The sequence below is a fragment of the Delphinapterus leucas genome, chromosome 12 (genome assembly GCF_059928025.1).
Source record: "Delphinapterus leucas isolate spDelLeu-1000000601 "Yukka" chromosome 12, BTC_Dleu_Yukka2, whole genome shotgun sequence".
NCBI classification, from domain to species: domain Eukaryota; kingdom Metazoa; phylum Chordata; class Mammalia; order Artiodactyla; family Monodontidae; genus Delphinapterus; species Delphinapterus leucas.
The window spans coordinates 44,150,756-44,176,328 of record NC_143140.1 but is presented as its reverse complement, the minus strand read 5'-3'; the positions used below and the strand labels follow the sequence as shown (position 1 = coordinate 44,176,328).

At 43.5% G+C, this 25,573-nt stretch overlaps 1 protein-coding gene and 1 long non-coding RNA gene across 5 annotated transcripts in view; one reads left to right on the top strand and one right to left on the bottom strand.

Moving 5' to 3' along the window:
• The window catches only part of LOC111164120 (uncharacterized), a 51,380-nt gene extending 37,155 nt beyond the window's left edge, over positions 1–14,225 (top strand). Inside the window, exon 4 of the long non-coding RNA XR_002641935.2 lies at positions 166–14,225. This is a non-coding gene — a long non-coding RNA (uncharacterized LOC111164120). The remainder of the gene's footprint in view (positions 1–165) is intronic.
• PRDM1 (PR/SET domain 1) lies at positions 2,232–25,161 on the bottom strand. Of its 4 annotated transcripts, XM_089921614.1 has the most exons (8): positions 24,851–25,155; positions 23,004–23,252; positions 16,491–16,610; positions 12,307–12,559; positions 6,206–7,311; positions 5,611–5,739; positions 4,667–5,258; positions 2,232–3,879 (listed from the first exon to the last, which is right to left on the bottom strand). In XM_089921614.1, the coding sequence occupies exons 1-7, from the start codon at positions 24,890–24,892 to the stop codon at positions 4,686–4,688; spliced, it is 2,472 nt and encodes an 823-aa protein (XP_089777740.1). In that variant the 5' UTR covers positions 24,893–25,155; the 3' UTR covers positions 2,232–3,879; positions 4,667–4,685. The 4 variants fall into 4 exon arrangements, with proteins under 4 accessions (XP_089777740.1, XP_022409109.2, XP_089777741.1 ...); XM_022553401.3 differs by lacking the exon at positions 2,232–3,879 and having other exon boundaries at positions 4,278–5,258; XM_089921615.1 differs by lacking the exons at positions 2,232–3,879; positions 5,611–5,739 and having other exon boundaries at positions 4,278–5,258; positions 24,851–25,161.
• Between the last annotated feature and the right edge of the window lie 412 nt (positions 25,162–25,573).

The following is a 25,573-nucleotide window of genomic DNA, read 5'->3' as shown; positions in this document are numbered from 1 at the left end:
AATTACATGATTAAAGCTATATTGAGATTAAATCACTTCTCACTTATTGAAGGAGCAGCTGTCGGTAGCACTTTGAGCAAATGGACTCGGGGGTCCTGAGGACTTGAAGCTTAAAAAAGGATGTGATGGGAGGCTTATTCCTGGGTCCTGAAACATTTCTTGCAGCTGCTGTATGCCCAGAAGTGGACCCCAAAGAGGTAGCCAGTGCTCAGGATGATCCGATTTCTTCTGGCCAGACACTGATAATGAAACAGACATGTTATGGAGAAAGAACTCTATGGTCTAATAAAGGAAATAGAAATGTCTTTTCAGTTGGTTCAGTGATCCCATTCTGTGTAACTTCGCTTCTATGCATTAATGTTTTTAGCTGCCAACCTCGGTGGTACAGCCTTCCTTTGTAGACCAGATTATCCCAGGGGCCTGGTTTTACATTAGAACTCCTCCACCATGTGCCTCTAATTACTTTCATTTCTCTGCTCTGGCCTTTCCCCATTATCTTCTTTTAAAGAAGGCTTCACACACACACACACACACACACACACACACACACACACACACAGAGAGAGAGAAATAAGTTCACTTATACAAACTTATGGGTCCTAAATTGGTTTCCTGTCCCTCAAGAGAAAAAATTTGAGATGTGTGCCCATAAACTCCCATGGAACTGTATATCCTGTATGTTTTCTTCTGGTGAAGAATTGAATGCATCATTTCTGAACAGGGCTTTTAGTTTAAGGAAAGATTCAAAAAGGTGGCTTCTTCATTTTTGCCTTGCTCTACAAACAGCTGCCCAAAGTCTCAGTTCAACAGGGTGGATGTCGGCCGAGGAGACTTGAGCTCCTAGTGAATATTATGTTCTCATGTAATGTTTCGTTAAACAGCTAAGTCCAAAAGTGTTCCCGAGATAGATAACTCTCAAGAAAAAAAAGGCATGCTTTTCCAAGTAAAGAACTATGATTTATGGTAGTAACTGTTACACTCTGACTCCTTTTGGGCTTTGTTTTGAAAAATTATTACCACAATGGTTCTGTAGAATTTAGTAGTGCAAGCAGCACCATTTGGCCCGTTTATGACAATAGGGTTCTGGTTTTCTTAACTCCACAGTTAAATGTTGGCAGCATTTCAAATTCTTGGCACAGATGTTTAAGTGAATATAAAGAAGAAGCATGAAAAAGAAAGTGGGCAGTTTTCAGTGTCTAAATGTAGGGAGCATTGTTTTCTTAACATGCAGTTAGCACGGGCATGGTACCGTGAACTTGGTAATGGATGAAATGGCAAGCACGAAAACCATTTGCAAAGGGCTTTTAGATTTTTTTTTTGGTTGTTTCATTGAGGGCAGTAGCACTTTTATACAGGCATCTCTCTTATTCACATCTACCAAGTGAGACTGAAAATAATTTGTGCCTTTTTGTTTGTGACTGGAGAAAGATTAGTTACTGGCGCATCAATGGGTGAGCAAATAGACTCACTCCCAACATATGACCCTTGGGACCACACGGCCAAGCCACCATGATCCCTGGGCTTCATACTAACAATGCCCAGAGGCTGGCCAAACAACAGCTTTCTTGAAATTTGCTTTAAATGCACAAGTGGCGAATCTACTTCCCGAGTTAAGATGTGAAGGAAAAAGATACGATGGGATGGAGGGCAGGAAGACGATGCAGAAGCACAAAAGCCCTGATTCCCCGTGGGGGGCTCAACGCTGGCTACTGAAGCAAAAATGATACCACCAGTGGGCAAAATGCTCCTCAGGTTCCCAGGGCTCCCCAGAGCCCCTCACCCAGCAGTTGGCTGGGTCCACACACATACACGCTGGATCAAGGCTAGGACTGCATTTCTGGACTTGATCTCAATTCTTCCTCACCTTGCCACCACCCCACGTCCATCAACAAAGTAAAACAAACAAAAAAAGTCCAACAAAAGCAAACAAATCTTCCCCTACTTACTGGCTAATGCTTGAAATGATATCCTTAGAGGGCACTTTTATAGCTCATAATTAAAGAGAAAAATCTTTGAGTTATGAGAGAGGCAAGAGACCAACCCTGTTAGAGCAGTCGCCGATAGAGGAGGTGAAATTAGGGAATCATCTCTGGGGGGGATGAAGGGTCGGGGTGGGGATGTGGGCAGGATAGAGGCAAATTGTGTCATGTTCAGAATTTGTTTTGGGGCCACCCTTGCAGTATGGTTAAGGTGTCGTTCACTCACCCTTCACTCAAGACACTAGACAAGCATTGGTAAAGCATGAACATTTATATTTAATTTACATTTTGACAATTTGCACATAAATAACAATGTAAACCAGTACGTAAACATAAGATAGTTTGTTGTTCTAGCAAAGTAAAAAGCCAATAACTTTGGTCGGTTTTAACTTTGAGTAGAAGGAAAAAAAAAAAACCACTGTTGATTGTGGGCTCAACATTCACATGTAAGAGGCCTCAGGGAAAGTCAGAAGGTAAAGAGTATCAAGAAGTCTCAAGCCACTGTGCAGGTCTCAGGAAGAATTCCCATTAATGAGAAAGCATGAAAGGGGAGGAAGAGAACAAACGAGTAATTGGGAATAGAAAGTATTTGGTGTCAACATCAGAATGTGATGCTTTGGTTTACCTACAATTAAGGACTGTGTTTGTCAGACACTGACTCAAAAATACCATAAAAAACTGTCAGTTTTGTTACTTAAAGGAACAGATCAGTAAGGCCCTTAGGTTTCTCTGCATTATCCTAAAGTTGTTGTTCTCTTCCGCAGGTTGACATTAGTTGCCATGGACCAAAGTACTGAGTATATAAACCAGACTGATGAGTGACACATCAGTTAATTAGGAAGGAGGGAGAGGAAGAGGGAGAAAAGTTGCGGTGGTCGATGGGCTTTTTATTTCTGGGGCTTGGGTGTGACCACATCATCAGAATGGGGCAAAACAAACAAACAAACAAACCCCATCTTAGATTGTCCTTAATAGTAAAAAAGTATGTCTCTTTCTCCCTGGTTGTTATGCAGTCCCCACCTTTGCACCAAGGTTTTAGGGTCACTTACAATAGCAAGGGGGTGCCCAAGCTCACCAATATGACTGTGAGGTCATCGAGTGCGAATTAAGCAAAGTCTCAGAAAGGGTTTTTTTTTGTTTTTTTTTTTTTTTATGCCATTAGGAAAAGAAGGATATTTTACATGGTTTGGCTCACAATTTAAGTGGTTATAAATATATTATATATACACATGGTATAGTGGTATAAATAGATTTATAAATATACATCATTCTCCGCTACACCTCAAATGCCAACGTGTCATCTTTGGGTTTTAGCAGAAGAGGAGACGGAATGCGACGCATTCCAGCTTTCTGGTGCACGCTGGCTCTCTCCTCTTGAGTAGCAACTCATCAGAGAAGCCATCACTTCCTGCACTACTGGACACACTCAATGAGGTAATTGTTGAACAACTCTGCAATGCCCTTTCTTCTTCAATTAAATTAACCATAAAATGTAAAAACACAAATACTGCGGAAAGTCTGAGTTGTACAGAAAAAAAATACAGTTGATGTGTTGGGGATAGGAATGTTCATGACCCGCTTTGACCCTAAGACAACAAGAATACCCGTTTTCCGGTTTTTGGTTTTTAAAGTGTGGCCTGAGCCTATCTAACTCAAATCCTTCCTGGTAGAGCACCACGTTTGTGCAATTTTGACATAACAACAAAAAAGACCAACAACAAAAACACCCAGACTCATGCTTCCTCACCTCACCCATACAAAACCTTTACCTGTGCTTTGGGAATGTTTTGCAGTGGTTTTAAACATGGCATTTTGTCTTCACATTTTCAGATAATACATTGGGATGCCAAAGTCTCGTGGCCACTCCGAATGGTCACATGACTTTGGGGGTGGGGCGACCCTGTTTTTTGGAGAGGGAGACAGATTAGCAAAGCCTTCTTGTAGCCTTTCTGGTAAATCTGTGATTGGGGGGAAAATGCTGAACTATCTACAGAAACATACAAGATTCTCTCTTTCTTATTTCTTCTACCAGAGTTATTACTGGGTACTTCTGCACACATACCCCCAAGTTATACAGTGCTGTTCAAATGATACAGTCCTATGAATGAACACATCAATTGCCTAACTTTGGCAATACCAAAACCTCATTTTCAAACCATTATTATAGAGGGAGGTCGGCTGATGTAATGTATTTGTTTACTAAATCTTAGGTACTTAAAACAGATGTGCAGAAATTATCTACAAAGAACAGCCACCAGACAAAGATATAACAACTCAAATTACAAGGAATTCTTCCAGTCATTGTAAACTTTTTTTAATTATTGCTTTTTGAATGATAAATTGTATAATAAATTATGAAGGATTATCATTGAAAAAATAATTATGACTAGGCAATAGTCTTAGCAATGGGAGGGCTATGCAAACATATCCACACAAATATTCAAAATACACAGGTTCAAATATATAGATGGGGGTGTAAATAAGTATATATAATATGTATATATATTGTCTTTCCCTCATTTATGCCCTGAGATTTCAGTAACTTTGGGGATCCTTCTTTAATTCCAGAGAGGTGAGGGGAAACCATCTGCCGTCAGGAGAGCTTTGCAGAACTGGAATTATGTACAAGCATTTGCTACAGGCACCCTGACTCGCCAAGTCATAAGTTAAGAAAAAAGACAAAACACCTTTTGTTTTCTGCAAATCTTAAGGATCCATTGGTTCGACTGTTTCTTGTTTGACCTTTACAGGTCCCAGAGGTAGTGGGTTGCTGTGAGGCAACTTCAGGAGGGACGGGTCTGTTGACTCGTAGAGGCTACATCCCGAGAGCAGTCCATTCCCCATGTTTCTTTGCAAAGACACTTTCAGGCCAGTTTCTTCTTTCTCTTTTCTGACCACGGCCAGAATCTCCTTCTCCACCACAGAGGTCACGTCAACGTTGTCCTCCATGTCCTCCAGCCGGTCGGCATTGTCGCTGATGTCAAACTTCTCGATTTCTTCGTTGATTCTGGTCAGGTCCTCCAGAGGCAGCCCCGTGGCTGGGGCCACAGGACAATACCCCTTCAGGTGGACCTTGAGGCTGCAGAGATGGATGTAGCTCTTGTGGCAGTGGGCACACTTGTGGGGCCGCTCCCGGGTGTGTAGGCGCTTGTGGAGTTTCAGGTGCACAAACTGGGTGAACTTGGCGGGGCACACCTTGCACTGGTAAGGTTTCTCTCCGGAGTGGAGTCGCAGGTGGGTCTTGAGATTGCTGGTGCTGCTAAATCGCTTGTGGCAAACCTGCAGCGTGGGGAAGGGGGCAGGGGAGGGAGGTGGGAGACCAGAAGGTTAAGAGCTGCCAAGCGGAGAGGCACGCTGCCCACCCACACCCAGCAACCTGGGAGGTGAAAAAACTCGCAGCAGCGTTAGGCAAATGGAGCGATGGGAACGCACTGCCCATGGGGTGTTGTTTCCCTTCCAGACCACTGTCCAACCACTGGAAGCTGGTGTGTCATCATCTCAGCACATCAGCAGCCCAAAGAAGGCAGAATTCTTGTGCTGGTTTAAACTATGGGCTATGGGATGATGGGAGGGCGACTCCTGAGACACTGTCGACAAAGGTCGAAAGTTCAACCCAGAAAACACTGCCCACCTGGCATTCATGTGGCTTCTCTCCCGTGTGTACCAGGTAGTGTTTCTGCAGGTGGGCGAGCTGAGTGAAGCCTTTGTTGCAAGTCTGGCATTTGAAAGGCCGTTCTCCGCTGTGCACTCTGAGGTGGACCTGGGAAGAAGCCACACACGTTAGGTTGGCTGTCACTTGGCTGCAAAAGCGAACATTCCCGTGCAAGGACTCGGGCATTTAGGATGCAAACCTCTTAAGAAAAGCATCAAGGTGGAGTCTTAGAACAAATCAAACCCAGATGTGATTTTCAGAACTCTGTTGTGTTGGAGCTAAAGGAACAAAAGTCATAGGCTAAGCAGGGACTCGAAACTGATGTTCTAGCGCAAACCCCACGTGTTTATCATTCAGAAGACACTCAGGAGAGGGGAAGCAACGTGTCCCAAGCGGCGCAGCCAGAGCAGCAAAGGCAAAGGCAAAAGCAAAGCCGCGTCGACCATGCCCAGCCCAGGTCTCACGCTGTGGAAATGGCAAGTTATAACCTGCGGGAGGTGAACTAAATACCCACGCGCGTCGTGCACTCCCGGGGACTGACCCCGCGCCATCGGGCGGCCCACGCCAGGCCTACCTTCAGGTTTGAGAGTTGGCCAAAAGTCTTGGCGCAGACGTTGCACTCGTACTTGATCTTGCCATTCTGCTTCTTCAGGGGGTAGGGGAGCGTCTTGTAGCCAGTCATGTTCCTTTTGTTCTTGATGAGATTCACGGCCTCGTCGCCGCCGCCGGGGGCCGCCGCGGCCGCTGAGGTAGCTTTGGGCTGCACCACGTGCTCGGCCGTGGCGGCGGTGCCGGCCGTAGGGGACCCGCTGGTGGGGCTGCAGGCCTTGTCCTTCAGGCTGGCGGCCGCCCCGGGCAGGGAGAAGGCACTGTGCGGCGCGGGCACCAGCACCTCCCGGGGGTGCTCGGGCTGCAGCAGGCGGCGCGCCCCCTCCGAGGGCAGCGAGCTGGGAAGGGAGGCGGGCGCCAGCATCGGGGGAGGCAGGCCGCCCCCGCCCAGGAGGCCGCCGTACACGGGGTACAGCCTCGGGAAGAGGCCGAAGCTGCTGAGGCCGTTGATGTTGCCCACGGCGCCCAGGCCGTTGCAGTTCATGCCGTAGGGGGGCAGCAGGAACTTGGGGTAGTGCGCGTTGTAGGAAGGGATGAAGGCGGGAGGCAGGTGCGGGGGCGGCGCGTAGCCGGGGTAGGAGCCCAGCCCCTCAGCGGCGGCGGCGGCGTACGGAGCGTTCAAGTAGGCATAAGGGTCCCGGTGCTCCTGGGAGCCGGGGGCCCGCGGCGACACGGTGTTCCCGGGGCTGCTGTGCAGGCTCCGGTCTGGGCTACTGCGCGCCGAGGGGCTGGGCGTCGTGGAGGACGGGATGGGGGAGTGCGCGATGTAGGGCGGCCGCTCCATCCCGTAGGCCAGGGAAGCTTTCAGAAAGTCTTCCGGTAGAGGGGCCCGGATCGGGTACACCACCCGCGGGTAGAAGGGCATCTCGGGGCTCCCATTTTTCCGAAAGTCATCCGCGTCCTTTTCCGAAATGAGGGGTGAAATGTTGGAGCGGTATAAGTCCTTCCCTTTGGAGGGGTGGGAGTCCAATTTTAGTATTTCTTTCACGCTGTACTCTCTCTTCGGGACATTCTTTGGGCAAAGTTCATGTTTCTCAGTGCTCTGCTGCTTTGGATGGCTCTGGGTTTGCGCTGAAATAAAGAGAGGGTGATTACTCAGAGGGAGACAGAAAATCGGAGCGACGTTGCCCAAGTTGCGCTCTCCTTGAGCAAACCTGAGCCCCAGCTGCCCCAAGAGGGACACCTGGCATCTCAACGCCCACTCATTCTAGAAGGCTCTCACCACTCCAGTTCCTTCTCAGCAAAAACCAGGTCACTGGTGGCATCGATAAAACGAATAGCACCGTTTGTGTTATTTTGTTTCCAGTGGTAAAAACCTCATGATAGGACAGTCCTGTTCGACCAAGAGTAGGAGCGCCTCCATGCAAATGGCGTGGAAAAATAGCGGGACGGGGTGCCACAGGTTAATAAAAGTCATTCTCACGTTCACGGTTTACCTAAAGGAAATCAGCACACCCTGAGAACTAGATGTGCAAGATTAAGACTCATTTCAAGTAATAAGCAGTCATCAATTTTCGCCTCCATTCTTGTTTAATACGAATTTGATAAAACCCTGTTCAGACTGCCTCTTCCCAAACAGACAGATTAGCAATGTGGCGCCACCCCTTCCCCTCGATTTGCTGACAGCACCAGAATTTCACTGAGGCTCTGGCCTATAACCAGGCTCCCAGTAATGCTGTCCCCTGGAATCACAAGGCGTGACATAGGCATCTCTGCCAAACCACAACTGGCACTTCCTGAGCCAGTTCAATTACTTAGAGCACCAAAGAAAACAGGCAGCAAAGATGAAAGCATGTATTCCAAAAGACGGCATACTATTACTTGGTAAATAGACTGTTTAGGAACAGCAGCAATGAGAGGACAGGCTCTCCAGGCCATCGCCAGCACTGCCCCTCCAAACACACAGAACAAACGATGCCTTCGGGAAGACACCAGCCAGAGCAGGGAAAACCAAACACTCGCTGCTCAGCCTTCCCTGGAAACCAAAAGTAAAATACACGCTGCTTAGTCGGAGCTCTGGTTGTTGGAGGGCAACCCCTCCAGCCTGCACACCTGCCGCAGGCATAGGCATCAGCTGTCGGTGTGTGTAGATGCCAGGAGAGGCAGGGACCTCGTGGCCTTAGCCTCAGAAGAGGACAGGCTTGGGGGACTGGGCTGAAGCCTCTGTAAAAGTATCATTCACTGTCTTTAAAAAAGTCCCTGTTCGATTTAACGGAGGAGGAACTCCAGGCTTGATACCTGATAGGTCTAGAAACGAACTCTGTGGAACTCCGGAGTCTGAATTCTTCAAATCCATTCTCTAGACTGACAAGCTTGAGGGATTCGATTCCAGTTTGAGAGCCCCTCAGAGAATGTTATCTCTGCTGGCTGTTATCAGTTACTCCTGGGTGAGCCAGCAGCCCCAGAATAAACACAGCCCAGACACTATCAGGGAAGATGCTGATGGGGGCAGTGATGGAAAGCTTGTTGAGGGAGAGGGATTTCTGAAGCCACTAAACCAAAATAAATAGCCCCTTATCAGGCCAATATCAGTCTTTCAGTGAGGCTCAGCAGGCAGGAAGTTCAAATTGTCACTTTTGTTTTTTAAAGCTGAAATGGTAAAGGAAGAGAGACAAGTAAGTTGGAGAGCTGATAGGCAAGGCATCTCACACCCACAGGAGGGAATTTTGAGGTGAAAAAGAATGATTTGGAGGCATCCACAGAAAGATGTCACCCTAAAAATAATGAAAATACAGAAACTTCACCATCATAACTTTCTGCCATTTTTATGTGGCAAGTTACATCTAAGTCCCCTAATTTTCTTCACTGGCTTCAACACTGTCTTGGTTCTAAAATTCAATAAATTAAAGCCATAAGCAAAAAGTTTACATCTGTCCGTAGCACTGTCCCTACTATTTATTTAGCCTGGTGTTCTTGCTGAGCACCTCCATAATCCGATTGTTGAACTACCACAAAGCTAACGACTGGGGACTTGCCTGGCGGTCCAGCGGGAAAGACTCCGCCCTCCCAATGCAGAGGGCCCCGGTTCGATCCCTGGTCGGGGAACTAGATCTCTCACGCATGCCGCAACTAAGAGTCCGCACGCTGCAACTAACACCCGGTGCAGCCAAAATAAAAATTAATTTAAAAAAGAAACTTAAAAAAAAAAGCTAACGATTGGGCCAACAAACCAGAAAGTCGGAATTTATAATTTTCTGTGCAAAATACTGAGCACAGTGTGCCTAGCATATAGTAAATCCATGATATATGTTCGATATCTCTTATGCCTTCATAAAAATACATTTATTTCTTATTACAAAACACTATCCGGAGGGCAACGTCAGCCCCCCTCAGGTGTTCTAAGGTGGCGATCATGGAGTCTATGTGAAAAGGTACATTTAAAAAAACCATCCTTCAGCAGCTGAGTAATCAGTGGAGCTGGTGTCATTTCTGACTCTCCCACTCAGCAGCAGCTTGAGTTAACATGAAAAAGAAAATCAAGATCTGTTTTTGTTCTTAAATCTTAAATGGCTGTAGGCGGACGGGAGTCATTTCAAGAGTGAACTGCTTCTGAAGGCTCTGAATGGCTTAATTATGCCGACTCACATTTTCGATCTATAATAAGAACCCCCAAGACTACAAGAAAGAACCTAGAAGTTCTGCAGTAGGCAAAACAAAGCCTGTTTTCAACTGAAACTGAGAACGCAGATTAACATTTAGAAGTCTATAATCTGGTCAACTGTTTTCTAGATGGGTTAGTTAGATAGATTGAAAAAAACTACCAAAAGAACTTGGGAGGGGTAAGAGTTAAACCTGATAGTTCCTACTCCTTTTCTTTGGTTTTTACAAAAATGCCTATTTATGATTTCTGGCTACTTATTTTTCTTTACCTCAGTTTTCTTCCAATCTCTTCTCCTCAAAACTCTACCAGTTGAACTATCACTGCCATTTTAAAGCCCTCACGGAGATTCTGACACAAGCCTCTATCGTGCTTGAAGCATGGAACCCAACACAACTCATGTGAAGACGCAATCTACCTATTAGGCCTGATGAAACAGTGGAGATTTTCCTGATCAGCATCTCAGTCATCAGTTACCACACCTAAGACAACTGGTTTCACAAGGCAACTGGAGTCTTGGCTTATTGTCACTGTCTATCGTTAACTCTCATTCTTTACTACGAATACTGGACAATGAATGGGTACCTGAAAATGTTAAACCACCATTTAGAAAAAATTCTGCGTAAACAAAAAGGGATATTTGAGGGAACAAAGGTGTCATTTCATAGTATACGTGACAGCTGCTTCTGAACACAAAGAATAAGCATTTGAATAAATGCAAGGCCTTTTAAGACCTTTCTTTGACTGGCAGGAGGTAAGGGATGTATGTGAAAAAACTTCTTTGTGGTTGGAGCAAGGTCACCACAGTGGGTCATCTCAAATGGAGTTACTGTTCAAAAACAAAAAAATTAAAGTCTTTTTCAGAATCCGTGAATGATGAAGCTCAAGGAGTGGGAGGAGACCCTCAAGAGGAAGTGACCGGCTATGCTGAGAAAGTCAGGAGGAAGCAGCACATCTTCCTGGGAGATGTCCTGCCGGAATATAAGTTGCCTTTTACCACTGGGCCTGGCACCTACAGGTGGTAAAATAGCTGAAGGGCTCCTGGGATGCTTGGCACTAGTGACATGATGGAGACTCTTGGAAGCGCTAAAGAGAGATAAGGGAAAAGAACCACCACCATTGGCCAGGACCTGATTATACCCACCATACTCAAGCTGTAAGCCAATTTGTTCCAACTATTCTAAGACTTCTTCCTGAAGCTCAAGGTGCACTATATGTGTGTATGTAAGGACCACAAACACAAATTTAAAGATGGTCTTATGCTGGAGGTCCTTAAGCTTTTATAGCCCCAGCTTTTCAGAAAACTGTAAATATAGTCTTGGGATCACAGGGAGAGCAAAAGTAAACTAGACAGTGTGGGATGAGCACCAAATAGCTATACAATTGGATTATACCTGACTAGGATAAATAATTGGTCCTAAAGTTTAAGTCAGATTCTAATTTATGTTAATATTAACATTCATCTCAAAGGACAAAGTATGAACTAAAACAATTTAGCCTCCAGATAAAGCAAGTGGGACAGCATATGGACTATTGATGAATCTGGTTAAAGGGTCTCTGGGAATTCTTTGTACTGTTTTTGCAACTTCTCCTTAGGTTGGAAATGAGATCAAAACAAAAGGTTACAAAAATTTCAGCATTTAGAGGCCAAAATTTTAAACCAGAAGGAGCTGATTTAAAAAACTGCTTTAAAATTTAGCAGTCTGAGAATATACAACCATAGTTACAACAGGTTGGAATTTTATGGTAAATCTTAAATCGTTCATAGAGATCACTTAAGAATGACTAAAATGAAGTAGGGTTTTGCAGAGAGGTCATGATAGCCAACTTTAACCAAATAAAAAAGTAAAAGCTTGCAGACCTAAGGAACGGAGAATCTGTTAAGATAAAGTGATAGGTGGTTACTGTAATACTCATCAGGAGATCAGATAATTAGGTTTTTACCATTAGGGAGGAAGCTAAGGTACAAAATCTTTAGGGTTATCCATATCCAAATAAGATTTGAAAAATTATAGCTCCGAGTTTTTCTAGAAACCTTTTATGTTTCACGTCAGACCATAACTTGATAACCAAATGTGCATCTCTACAATATTTCAATGTACATGTTAAGCACTGACAAATTACCACAAACAAGGAACTATATACCTTGCATCCTTGGCATGTCAGAATGAATCTCTATTATATTATAATCCTACCTGCCCCCTTTTGGATAGATTAGCATTGAACATATATTTCTTCCTGTAACTTTCTGAACATTCAAAGTAGCTCTTAGTATTTTTTAAATGATCAAGTTTCATTATAGGAAATAGAGACTAAAAAAAGCTGTTTTCCTGTTCCCAGTCCCTAGTTTAAGCCACCTACTTGGCCCATCAGATGAAGCCATGTAATTAAACAACATGTTATTAGTGCAAAGGGGCAGAACTGACGTTACTGGCATTTCTAATTTTTTTGTTCTGTCATCCACTTACTGAGATTCATCATTGTCAGCTCTCCAGGATAAGGGTAGTGAAGCCTTTCCGCAAAGTCCCGGCAATACCACACAAGAAGCTCCTGGTTGGCGGGGATGGGCTTAATGGTGTAGAAGTAGATGTTCATGCCATTCTGACAGGCGGCCAGGTTCTGCTCCCGGGCAGAATGTGCTGGGTTCACGTAGCGCAGCCAGTTGCTCTTCTCCTCATTAAAGCCATCGATGAAGTGGTGAAGCTCCCCTCGGGAATAGATCTGCCCAAAAGAGAAAACAGACATGGAGAAGAAAGCCCCAAAGCAACGAAAAGCTTCCCTGGCACCTCTGAGAATAAACCCAGCAAATACCGGGTTTGATTTCTGGTCCCTTATTGCGTGGTTAGAAAAGGAAATCAGTTTAGCCGGAGTTTTCTTGAATCAGCAGAAATAAGGGCAGAAACAGGGAAGGGACACTTTGTCAGTTACCTTTTCCATTTCAGTTTTAGTGTCTTTTCACTTTTGGGGAAAAGTAACAAAAGAGTGAAACACAAGACTTCATTTAAGGAGCTGCCTCAGAAGGACTAAACAACCACCGAGTACTGTTTCTGCTACCACAGTGAATGGCACACAGGCAATGCTACTTAACTTGAGTTCCGATCATGCAGACTTTTAATGCTTTGAGTCACTGGGTATTAGACCAGCCTGACTGAGTACGTCAAACCGAGTCTCTCAACTTTTTCTATGGCCTCTGTACTTGCCGTTTCCTACACCCCCGCCCAAGGCTTAAACTATGCAAACATCCTCCACCCCCAAGCCTCCAAGTCCAGCAGGAACACTTGTTCATATGAATACTTGGAAGCTTGCCTTTTTGGGGAAATGCTGGGTGAGGCCAAGGTGAACTTCACCTGCCATAACAAAGTGAACACTGGGACAGAAGCCAGCATCAGACAGTCTACTGAGAAGTCACTTTTCCTCTTGAAAAACATGTTCGGCCTTGCACTTTTCTTTCAAGGCAGAGGAGGGGAGAGGGAACCCTCTCATCCGTGAGGTGGTTGGGCTAAAACACCACTCACAGAGCCATAAGGTTCGTGTTTTTGGTAAGAGAACAGAAAGAAACCATGTTGTTCTTTAAAGGCAATGCAAAATGAAGAATTCAAAGTCTGCCCTAGAGTAATACTGCTTTTGGTTAACAGATACCCTCAGGCCACTCGGTAAAAAGGTAGAGGTAAGAATAGGAAAAATTAAAGTATACATTCTTACTGAAACTTTATAAACAACTTTATAAACAAACTCCTTGCCCTTCCACAGTAAGTTTCTCTCTTTCCCTCTTTTTAAGATGTACCCAACTCGTCTTCAGACTTAAGAGATCCTTAACACATATATAAGAAATACCTGGTTATCTGCAACTTAGAGGTTCCAAGTCATAGGGCCTGGTTCATAGCAGAAGTTTTGCTCTAACCGGACAGCAGGTTATTGCTTTCTTCTTAGTCACATGCTATGTTAGTCTCTAAAGTGTTTCTGTATTTCGCTCAAACGTTATCAGACAAAAAGGAACTCTGTCCCTTTAACACGGGCAGTAAACACCAGAATCACTTTCTTTTAAGAGTAACTTCCTGTAAATTGTGAAGGGGGAAATACATGTGGCTTCATCAAAGCAGCTTGTGAGAGCTTTTGCGGTGTGTTTTGTTAAGAGAAAATGGAACAAGGCCGGGTGAATTCTGCTATCAAGAGGGGTTTTCAAGTTTGTTTACTCTGATGTGCAAACTTCCAGGAACACGGGGTTCCATCGCTCTTGCACTCTTCGCTGGGCGGAAACTGCTTTCTAAAGCTACGGCTATGTTGATTCCAGTCAGCCTTCCACGGACTACAATTTACTGTATCCTCATTTAAAAACAGAAATGTCGATGCCATGAAGTCACACACACACACACACACACACACACACACACACACGAAAATAAAATGATACGTCAGATGAACACTGCTCCCTATCACCCTCACTACATTTCCATATATTATCAAGAAGATTAAAAACGTGCTGAGTCATAGCACAGTTACAAGAAATGTCACTGGTTTCTCAACTTGAACATCCCTTCTCTTCTTTGACTGTGTGATTTGCATGAAACTTTTTCTTTCCTCACAACAGATGTTCATATTCCTGCCAGCAAAATCAGGATGCTTTTAACAACATGTGGGAAGTTATCTCCTACAATATCCTTTGCATGTGAAGGACCGATTTCAATAAATCCTCCCAAGGAAAGCATTTCAGCTACTTAGAGTGAATCTTCAATGAAGCAGGGAACTGGGACAGAGATAGGAGGTTCTTAAATATTTCTTGTCATTTTTTTTCAAAAGGATCATGAATTAACGAGACTTATGCTGGATTTTCTTAATTCCGACCTTCAACTCCAAAAACTACACGTGTCTATGGCTCATTTCTGAGAAGACTTTATTGGCAGTAAAGGGAAAAATGAACTCACATTTTGCCCATTATTAGTCAGGTATTAAATATATTTTAAGCATGACTAATTAATTAAATAAAAATTGTGAGCACACAACTCAGAGTGAAAAATTCTCAGTGATCTCTTTTGTTTGGAAAATAGTAAAATACATTTCTTAAAACACAAAACTTCCCAGATTTAAGAAAACAAAACAAAACAAAAAAAACCTTGTTTCTTAGGAACAGCTTCTGAGTGATCCCCAAATAGAAGTCTTTTATAAATATACTTGTCCAGATGATATAAGCATTCTAGGTAAATCTGGCCAGAGTAAGTATAATACAATTTTTGTTGCTACCATGCAGCTGTTTCTTAAAAGAATTTTAGTAACAGTTTCCCAGTAATCATGTACATTTTATGCAAGTATGTATATAAAAAATTGCTTTTAAATTTAGTAAATGTAGCTTTATTTTCTAATTAAAGGAAACCAAATATCCCAGAGAGATCTATGGGAAAACGGAAAGCAGTCCAATTTTTTCTCTGTTCATCCTAATCCAGGGTCTTTTACTCAAAGATTCCATCTAATTAGCTCACCTGTGAGGTCCTTTTTTATTTTTTAATTAATTAATTTTAAATTTTTGGCTGTGTTGGGTCTTCCTTGCTGTGTGCGCTTTCTCTAGTTGCAGCGAGTGGGGGCTACTCTTCATTGCGTGTGCGGGATTCTCATTGCAGTGGCTTCTCCCTCTCCTTTTTTTTTTTTTTTTGATACGCGGGCCTCTCCCGTTGTGGAGCACATGCTCGGGGCACGAACCTGGGTCCCCTGCAACGGCAGGAGGACTCTCAACCACTGTGCCACCAGGGAAGTCCTGTGAGATCCTTTCTAACTGTGATATTCCAAAGGAAATTGGATTGCCCAGACTCTTTGGATGTTAAAGGAAAGTTCATCATCCCGAATGATTATAATCATTTCCCTTACGCTATGGGAGTAACTTATGTACTGTCAAACCCAAAAGTTTCATGGTACATGTGCGTTGAAACAGGACGAGTCTTGTGGTCCATCTCCATTCCCCTAGTACCATCTTCTACCCATCCTTCCTTAAAGGCATTTATTTATTTATTTACATTGATTGATTGATTGATTGCGATACGCGGGCCTGTCACTGTTGTGGCCTCTCCCATTGCGGAGCACAGGCTCCAGACGCGCAGGCTCAGCGGCCATGTCTCACGGGCCCAGCCTCTCCGCGGCATGTGGGATCTTCCGGGACCGGGGCACGAACCTGTGTCCCCTGCATCGGCAGGCGGACTCTCAACCACTGCGCCACCAGGGAAGCCCAAAGGCATTTATTTTTGAGGTAATTCATTTATGATTACTTGTCCATTCAATTAAAGTTAAGTCAGCAAGAAATCAACAAGGGGTGAAATCTAAGGCTTGGTGACTCATTACTACTTCCTTGCACAGAAATGCAAATGAACTTACCCTTGAAGCAAGCAGCAAACTGTTTCCTTTCATCACAAAGCTCTAATGAATTGCAAAAATTAAGATTCACATATAGACCATCTCTCCATCCCTAACCACTTACAGGCTGTGTTTCCCAGGCCAAACATTTAACCAGGTTCATCACGATTGCTTAGAATTCCCTATGTCCGTGGGGACCCTGAATACTTGTGGGGAGCCCCAGGACAGGTTGAAAATGGAAGTGACCCAGCAATTTCAGTTTCATTTTTTTCCCCTAATACTTAATGAGTCAGTCTGGAAAAATTTCCCTACTTACCCGCCAAAAATATTTCCTGTTGGCGTTCTTGGGAACTGTATCATTGGTGTAGATTTCACCTATTAGAGGTCCAAAACGTGTCCCCTTTGGTATGTATTCTTTACTCACCACTCCAATAACCTAAAGGGGGTAAAACATATGAAACAATGAGTTCAACTGTAAAATATTAATCAATCTTTTCATTTCAATGAATTGAATTGTCAAATGGTAATATAACCAACAATGATGAAATTGTACTATGGAGAGCAGACATTAATGGTGCCTACATAATTAACAACGAGCTTGACTTTTGGGGAAGACCATCTTTTAAACTCGCAGATCATAAGCAAATACACAACCAAGTATAAAACAGTCTAATTCTCCGGTGACTGAGGGTCCTCTATTTTTTATTAATACTTTTTATGCGAGAACGGAGAGGGTAACCATTCCATATTAGAACAAGTTTCAGATACTGAAGAACTAGACAGTCAAGTTTAGCCCACTTCAGCCGGCTCCTAGTTTCCTATTTCTTCTTCTCCCTCAAGCCATAAACACAGTGTGCTTAAGGGGAATAAAATAGTTTTAACCTCAGAAACCAAAATAATGTTCTTTGGTTGTTCCACAAAAGCCTAAGGAACCAGAAACAAAACATATTATATATTTTTTCATTCCAGATGAGGGTTTTTTTTTTCTTCTTATAACTTGTAAGTTCTCTTTAATAGAAGGGAATTCTTTCAAGTAACTTTGTTCTTCTCTAGCATCTTCTGCTCAACAGTGGTCAAAAGTCTTCCTTTGAAGTGGAATTTATACCGAGGAGAGCTGTGGGTTCTAAGATCTGAGGAAATGACCTTCTCAGACTTGGATGTATCACACATTTTGACTTTGTAGGACCTTGCTAAAGAAGCATGTTAAATATACCAGTTCCTCCTGGGTCGTAAATTTCTTTGGGGGGGGGGGTTGAAAAAAAAGTCACCAACCAGGAATCAGGAAGCAATTCATTACTATTCAAAAGAACTCCTTCTCCTCTGTAATAGTCCCTTACGACATTTTGCAGTACATTTTGTAGTACATTTTGTTTTGGTTTTTATTCACTCACTCTCCTCTTTTCATTTTCTTTTTGCTCCAAACAGCCTACAAATCACTTACTGAATACCTTACTGATATGGACCAAGAAGGGAGGTAAACATATTTATTTCCAGTTTTTATTATCCCTGGTGGCTCCTTTATAATTGTGTACCTGAAATGGTAGGCCCCAATACATGAAGCAATAAATGTCTGCAGTGGAATCTAAGGTTCTGGTTATGATATACACTGACACCTCACTAATTTCATCAATAATTTGTCTCTGTTTAAATGAATATGGAATAAGCATACCTACATGCTTGTGACAGACCAGGCTTTCTCATGTACGTGACTTAAAGAATTAATGTTTAGAAAAATTTAGTATTCAATATACAAGCCAATGGAGCATACCCAGACTGGAAAGACAGAAAAAAAAGAAAATTTCCTATATCTAACACAAGTTGAAACAAGGTTGGTGAGCTAGTGTTATTTTTGGCCCGTTATGAATTTCTGGCAAGAGCTGAAAAAAGCAGATGTTCATTTCATCCTCCTCTACCTCATTTACATCTATCTGCCCTTTCCATAACAGCTCATCATTATTGGTATATGTTGGCAGTATAACTCTGGGGGACGGGAGTACTTCAGAACAGTCTTGAGATAAAAATACATCCTAAAGCTTAAGTAGACTTACTTATTCAGAGGCTCATTGTTTATGATATATTATTGAAAATAATTAATTTGAAAAATGCATGGAATTGGCTGCTATGACACAAATCATTTGGCATTCATATCTGAATGATTATTCCATAATATTAAAATGACAAACAGGAAAAACAAATAATGTCATTTGTTGGTGAGCCAATAATTAGCGGTTGATATTTTCAACATATCCACTTCAAAGCAGTAATTTTAAAAAAGGTACTCAACTGGTTTATCAACCTTGTTTTAAATTATAGTCTCTCGCAGACAGTGTCTTGGGGGTCAGAGCTTGATTACCAACAAGTAGCATGACATTGAGGCCAGGGTTTTTCTTCTGAATTGACATTCTTTTAACCAACGGGCTTTGTGGTATTCAGCTATCAATCTTACACTAAGAAACATACACCATTTTCTTATGGTCCAGAAGAAGTCAACTAGCATTTTGTTCCCACAAAGGACTCTGAAGTAGACATAAGCCACCTGACACCTTTGAGCACAGCTATAGGCAAGTCACTGGGGAAGCTGTGTGACAGCACTGGAAGTAGCTCTTGTCATCGATAACCTTACAAATGAAACAGCAGGCCAGACAGGAGAATAATCTGTTAGGAAAGGGAGGTCTGTGAAAATCCTCAAGTCCCAAACAAATAAAAAGAGCCTCAATGTTAGATTATCTTTGCAAGTGAGACAGAACCCTAGTATTTTAAGCTGTATGATGCACAGAGCTTTGGGTACATATAAACTCACACATATGAATAAATAGAGACACAAAATCACAGAATTTCAAGGTTGTAAGGAACGGTGTAGCTTATATACCATCTCTATCCGTTCCCAGTCCAGCACCCTATCTCACAATCAGCACCTTCACCTCAAATCCATGTCTGAGACATTATTCAAAGAGCACATAAGAGCTGAAACTCTAAGATTCCAGTGCTCAGCCAGGTAACCGGAGTGGGGATCGGAACCAGGGTAGTTTTTCGTGGGAAGTGGGAGACCAAGTCACACTTCTCCCTCTGGCCCTGGAAAGATCCAGATGTGAATCTTAGCCAACAAAGTTCTATCCTTGGAGCTAGCCTATGATACAGGGGAACCTGGTATGTGCCCTGAATTTCCCAGAGCTAAAAAGACTAAGAATGTGGTCACCTAGTTCAGGAAGGAAACTTCACTGGAACTGACCAGGGTCCTAAAGCATCCCTGCTGGGCACGGATTGCTGCGTGCCTCCCATAAACCCACCAGCGAGAGGACACTGGCCTCAACACTTCCCCGCCTGCCCGCTCTTCCCCACTGTGCGCTATGTGTGGGGCTGACCCCTTCAGATCTGTCAGCGGCCTCTGTTACAGAACATACCCTGAAGTCCAAGGCTTGCAGACAAAAAACAGGGCTTGTTTTCCATTTTACAAAATGAAGATGTCACAACTTAGTATAGGTGGACTGGGGGTGCTGAATGAAAGTCTGATAGTAAGGAGAACAAATTTGCTTTTTTTTTGAAAGCAAATTCCCTCTTTAGAATATATGAATACACATGCATCGCAGTGAGTTTCAAGCAGAAACATCATTCAGGTCTAAATGTGGTATAAGCATCCTCACCCCAAATTATATTAAAATCATTTAAATTACTAGCTACCTCTTCCCCTCTCCCTCCATAAAAATGACTCATTCGATTAAAATTCTATTTTGAATACAAGGATAGTTGCATTGAGATGACTAGAGCTCATCTCAGTGGATGAGTGGGTATATACTCACTGGATCAAGACTTCAGCCTGTACTTCACCCCATTTTTAAAAAAACAGGGTGGAGTGGATAACAATGTTTTTGGAAAGTTTCCTTCTTAATTATCTTCATATTAAAGGAAATGTGGCAATGCCTGGGTACATGGTCTCCACAATAAAAGGCAGTATGAAGAGGGAATTGCACTTATGGCAAGATGCTTTTTAGAGATGGCTTAATAATGGACTTCAATCAAAATGGCCACTGAGTCCCCATCTTCGGCCTGATGTTTCACTGCCACACAACTCTGGAGGTCAGGCTCGGAGCCACAGAGCCTCTGAATTCAACTCAAGCAACCTCAGTACAGGCTACTGCTTCCAGAACAGAAGTGTTTAAATCGATCTTTCTGTATTCAAGTATTCACAGAAGATTATTTCAGGAGGTCAAGGGGAAAATCCCCCTAAAAGAATAACCCAGCAGTTTAAAAAGTTTTACAAGTTTTTTGAATAGTATGCCTATATTTGGTTTGAGTTCTGGAAATAGGAAGTAAGAACAGCCTCATTAAAGGTGCAGAATGATTCTAAACCCAATCTAAAAATGAGGGTCAAGATCAGAAATATGGTTTGTATGTTTTGTTTTTAAACCAAAAAAAAAAAAAAAGGTGCTGACACATAGCACAAATTCATAATGAAAAATGGTCTTGCTAAAAAAAAAAATCCCCAGGATGTCAGAACATCAGTACATAATGTAACATCTTCGCTACTTAAATGAAAACATTTAAAGAAGGGCAAGATAAATCAGTCAGATGAAAACTACACGTACAAAGGCTTTTTTCCTCTTTCCACGGCTTGTGGGACTGAAAGAACTAACTGAATAATGATAATGTAAACATTTCACCCATCCTGAAGAGAACTGGTGTGCAGCTCTCATACTCTCAATGGCTCAATTCTACTGTTCTCTTTCACCACCTGGAGGGAGCTCTCCTTCCCCAAAGTGCAAAAAGGAAGGAGGGAGAAACTGAATAACAGGTACACATTTCCAGAGAGAGCTTAAGACAGCATTACATTTAAGTTGGTCTCCTGGTCGCTTTTATGATGAGGGACTACAGATATACTGCTCTCTTCAAGCATTTCTAGGGGAAAATAGAATAAGAGAAACCTGATCTCTTTTTAGGTTCGTTTTGAAGGACCCTCCTTAGGAATACAGGCACTGTTTGCTTTCTGGGTGCTGAATTTATGAAATATGGAGTTACACATTCAGAGAAGAAAACACCAAACAAGCTTAATAAATGATCGTCCTGAAGTTATGTTAAGACGATAAATAAAACCACAGTGACACCAAGAGGGGCCAGTGTAGCACAATCAAGTAGCACTGGTTGGGGAAGTCTGAAGAACTTTGCTCCAAGTCCTGGCTCTGGCTCTAAGTATATACCTTAAGTAAGTGACTATCTTTCTGAACCTTGGACTAAGGGCATTATTCTATTTAGCTATGATTTTACATAGAATGATGAAAATTGAAAAACTTAAGCTAAGAGCTAAACTGAGGATAAGAACCCTACAGAACTAAAGGGCAAGGATGACCCACAGAATAGAGGTCTTGATTTCAATCCCAAGGGGCTGGATGGGGCAACACAGCACAATTGAAACCTGGGAACTGATCAGTATTTGGTCTGATATGATATGGGAAAAAATGCTACACCTCATAAAGCCGCAGCCAAACCTTAAATACCCAAACAAATCCTACACTGATTCCATGGGCCACATACTAAGAGACCTTCTATAGAAAAGGGTGTTACTTTCAGAAAGAGGTGTAGTTAAGGCCGATCTCTGGCATGAAATTTTTGGTAATGTTCACATAAAAATACAATTTAAATTTTGCTTTCTACGAAATCAGCCTCCTCTCTCCCAGCAGGAAAAAAGAAAAAAAAAAAGAGTTGAGCTTTAATGAAACCCAAAGCAGAGTTGTTCTACTTAATTTTAGACAGCTGTGTCACCCCCTCACCAAAAACACTGAACTCAGGTACACAAACAGGAAAGAGACAAAGTATTTCCCAAACCGGCTCTCAACTCCTTCAAATGCTGTTCCTTAGGGAAGGAGGAAAGTGATTTGACATGGTTGTAATGAATAGTCCCAGTATAGAATTCTGGGCTCCTGCAGCAAATGACCCCCTTTTCGCGACTTTCTGAAGGCAGTGATAGGACGGACAGTGACCTATGGGAATGGCTGTGATGGCAGGGCTGTGGACGGGTGGATTCCTCCAGCTCAGCCCGGCAGGCAGTAGACCAATGAAAGCAGCTGCAGTAGCTGAATTCTCAAAACAAGAGGTGGTTCTGCAAGTTATTTCACAGCCAAACATCACGCCTAGATACAATCATTATAGAAAAGGGTAAACACAAATCCTTTGCTCATTCCAAGTTTGGGTTTTCAGCCCCTTTGAAACAACAAAGGGTGTCCCCACTTCAGAGGCCAAGAAGAAATTGGCCTGCCAGCCCGGTCAGAGCAAAGGAGCTGCCGCAGATAAACAGGGGTTAGCTCTGAAGTCATCCGGACAGAGGGCACTTTTACATGAAACTCTTCTCCGTTTATACCATCACTTCAGTTCATAAACACGTCAAGGTTTTGAGAATAATTTTAGAAACCCCGCTAATAAAACTGGCTCGTTGAAAAAGTAAATAAATAAAGCCATCTCGTGACCAAAAAGAGACAAAAGAAACATGTCAAACATTTTTTCTAAGAAAAAGTTTCTCTCCCTCAAAAGCTAGTATACTGGGGGACGAGTTCTCAAAGCTGCTGACGATTTCACCCACCCCATGCTGCAAGTCGTCTTTTCCAAGACATGTCAACTTGCCAAAAGATTTCACTGTTTACTAATTCTTATGGAACGGTGGAGAGCTGGAGGAATAAGAAGGGATGGACTTAGGGCAAGAGAAAACAATGAAAGAAGTGAATTGAGTAATCAGTTATTTACTGATACTTACAGATTCTCACAGACATACGAGGCCTCAAGGGCAAGTAGGGAGATTTGGCGTCAGGTGCCAATCTTCTTCAGCGAGAAACCAGAGGCTTACCTCTTTGCTGTTTGTGGCATATTTGAAAAGCAGATTCCTCGGTAAGGATGCCTCTGCCTGAACCGAAGTGCCTCCTTCGGTGCCAGAATCCCAGGGGTGGTCGTTCACAATGTATGTACACTTCTCCTCAAACTCAGCCTCTGTCCACAGAGTCATGTCCGCGTCCTCCATGTCCATTTTCATGGTCCCCTCAGTCCCCTCTGCCAACCCTGGAACCTTCACAGCACTGGAGTTACACTTAGGGGCAGCCTGGAAGAGAAAGGAAAGGCCTTTAATCCCCATTGTCCTGTGGCTCCTCCGAGAGAGGCTATGACTAATACAGTCGTCTGAAGACTTTAAAAGCAGATGCAGAGAGCTTGGCACAGTTGAATAAGAGCCAGAAAGCCGTATAAAGATTGCCTTGGAGAAGCAAGGTTTTAAAATGTTATCCTTAGTGAAAAATAAAAATAAAAATAAAGTGTGGCAACCACATTGGGGGACAAAGTGAAAAAAAGAAAAAAGGAAAAGAAACACCTCCAATCCCTGGCTTTACCTCTCACGGCAGAAAAACGTTGAGGCGCCTAGTCCTCTGTCCCAGGACGCCTGGGGTCATGGCCGCCAGACCCTCAGCGCTGTGGAAAAGCTGCCTCAGAAAAGTGTCACAAACAAGGAGAGGAAGAGGAAGGAGCTCTGTCTGCCTCTGAATGAAGCTAAAAATGGAAAGCGCGTGTGGTGCAGGAGCGGAACCCAGCCTGCCTTTTCCAAATGGGGAAGACTGAACTTTCCCACCAGCTCCCAACTCAAAACAACTTTCAAAACAACTCGCTCCCCCCCCTCTGCAGCGCGATCTCTTTCATCCTCTCACAGGGAAGGCCGAAAAGGGCTGCATCCTGCCAGCATCACTGAGCTGCAGCTTTTCCGAGATCGTTTGGACCATAGGAAAAGAGAAGGAAAGATGGGGGCGGAAGGGGGGGCAACTCCCCGCAGTTTCTTTTGACTGTGGGCATCTCACGCCAAATTGAAAAAGTAAAAACAAAACATAAAACTGTTCAATAGAATTCCCTGGAGAGAATTCCTTTAGGAGCCCTCAGCTACAAATAGCACTTTCCATTTAAATCTGAAAGTGTACGAATTCCCAGAAGTCACTGATGGGCTACAGTTACTGTAACTAAAGTTATAACAAATATAGAAGACTCAGAAGACAAGCTCTGCTTCCACTTACAAACTGATAAGGGTATTCCCGCAAATCCCCCCTCACACGCAGGAAAAGTGCTTTCCAAAGAGAGAGAGAGAAAAAAAAGGTAAACAACGTCTGCAGTGTTTTCGCATACAGACGGGTTGGGGAAGTAGGAACGTGGGTATCATTTCCATGTAAGAACATGTCCTTGTTAGAATGTAAACATAACACTGTCCAAGTCCTTCAGGGTGGCTTTTCCATTCTTTTATTTCTTCCCTAAATATGATGCTCTTTAAAAAAAAAAAAAAAAGTCGGATGCGAAGTTGTCTTTCCCTCAGCCACGATTTAAACAAACGTGCTTATTTCTACGTAGTTGCAACATGTACAGTCACGATGCCAAATAAGTGTTAAAATAAAACCAAATTTTAAACTTAAGCCAACGCGGAATAGTTACTTTGTTGGACGGGTGTGGGCGGGAGCCACTACCGAAATTTCAATGAACTGACAATTATGCCTAGAACTGAAAGGGTTAATGATTCATAAGGAAAAAGTCTTATAAATGTTTGACAGTACTAAGCGCCCTAAAGCAGAAGCCCTTCTGGTTTCTACTACGACTACGTTAGCCAAGAGAGAAAAAAAAAAAAAGTTTTCAGATCAATTTCAGAATGAAAAACAAGATCAAGTTCCTTACCAAGGTCGTACCCACACGTTTTTCCAAGCAAATATCCAACATCTGAGATAAATGTCGCTCATGCCTACACAGTCCGCATGTGCTCCGCGTCCCCTCCCGGCCGAGGGCTGGCGCGCACCGACCGCGGCGGTGCCCCTCTCCTCCGGCGGCTGGCGCCCGTGTCCCGAATCCCGGCGCGGACAGGTGCCTCGCTGCCCGCTGCCCTGCCTCTCCGCAACACTGGAGGGCCGAGTGTCACGGCAGCACGCTCAGTCTGTGTTAACCCGGCCGGCGGCTCGGCCCTTTCCCCCTCCCTGCCGCAGATTTCCCATTCGTGATTCACTCCTACCAGCCGCCTGAAGTGGGGGCGTGGCCACACCTGGCCGAGCCGTGCAGAGCTCACCCCAGGGCTTTCCTCCAGCCCGCGAGCGCCCAGAGCTTCCTCCCTCCGTATCTGAATTTCAACATTTACTCGGAATCTTCTGACTTCCCTTTGAGGGCACTTAACCTCAGCGTTTACTCGGGCTGTATTGTATTCTAAAGACTCCAGACCGCCCTCCTTCCTGCTGCGGCTTTATAAGGGGGTGCACATTCCTTAAATTCAGGGAAACCTAAAAATGACCTAAAATCGTTTGAGTTCCTCGGCTCAGATCCAGTTACAGAACATACAAAACTTACTTGAAAAGATCACGTGAAAAGAGCAATTATTTTTGCATGGAATGGAATAAGATGTAGCTGTCTAGT

Coding starts and splice junctions, on each gene's coding strand:
- PRDM1 (XM_089921614.1), bottom strand. CDS start 24,892: ATGTTGGATATTTGCTTGGAAAAACGTGTGGGTACGACCTTG. Junction 16,611..23,003: donor ATGCCACAAACAGCAAAGAG/GTAAGCCTCTGG, acceptor TACCCCCTTTAG/GTTATTGGAGTGGTGAGTAA. Junction 5,740..6,205: donor GCCAACTCTCAAACCTGAAG/GTAGGCCTGGCG, acceptor GCTTCTTCCCAG/GTCCACCTCAGAGTGCACAG.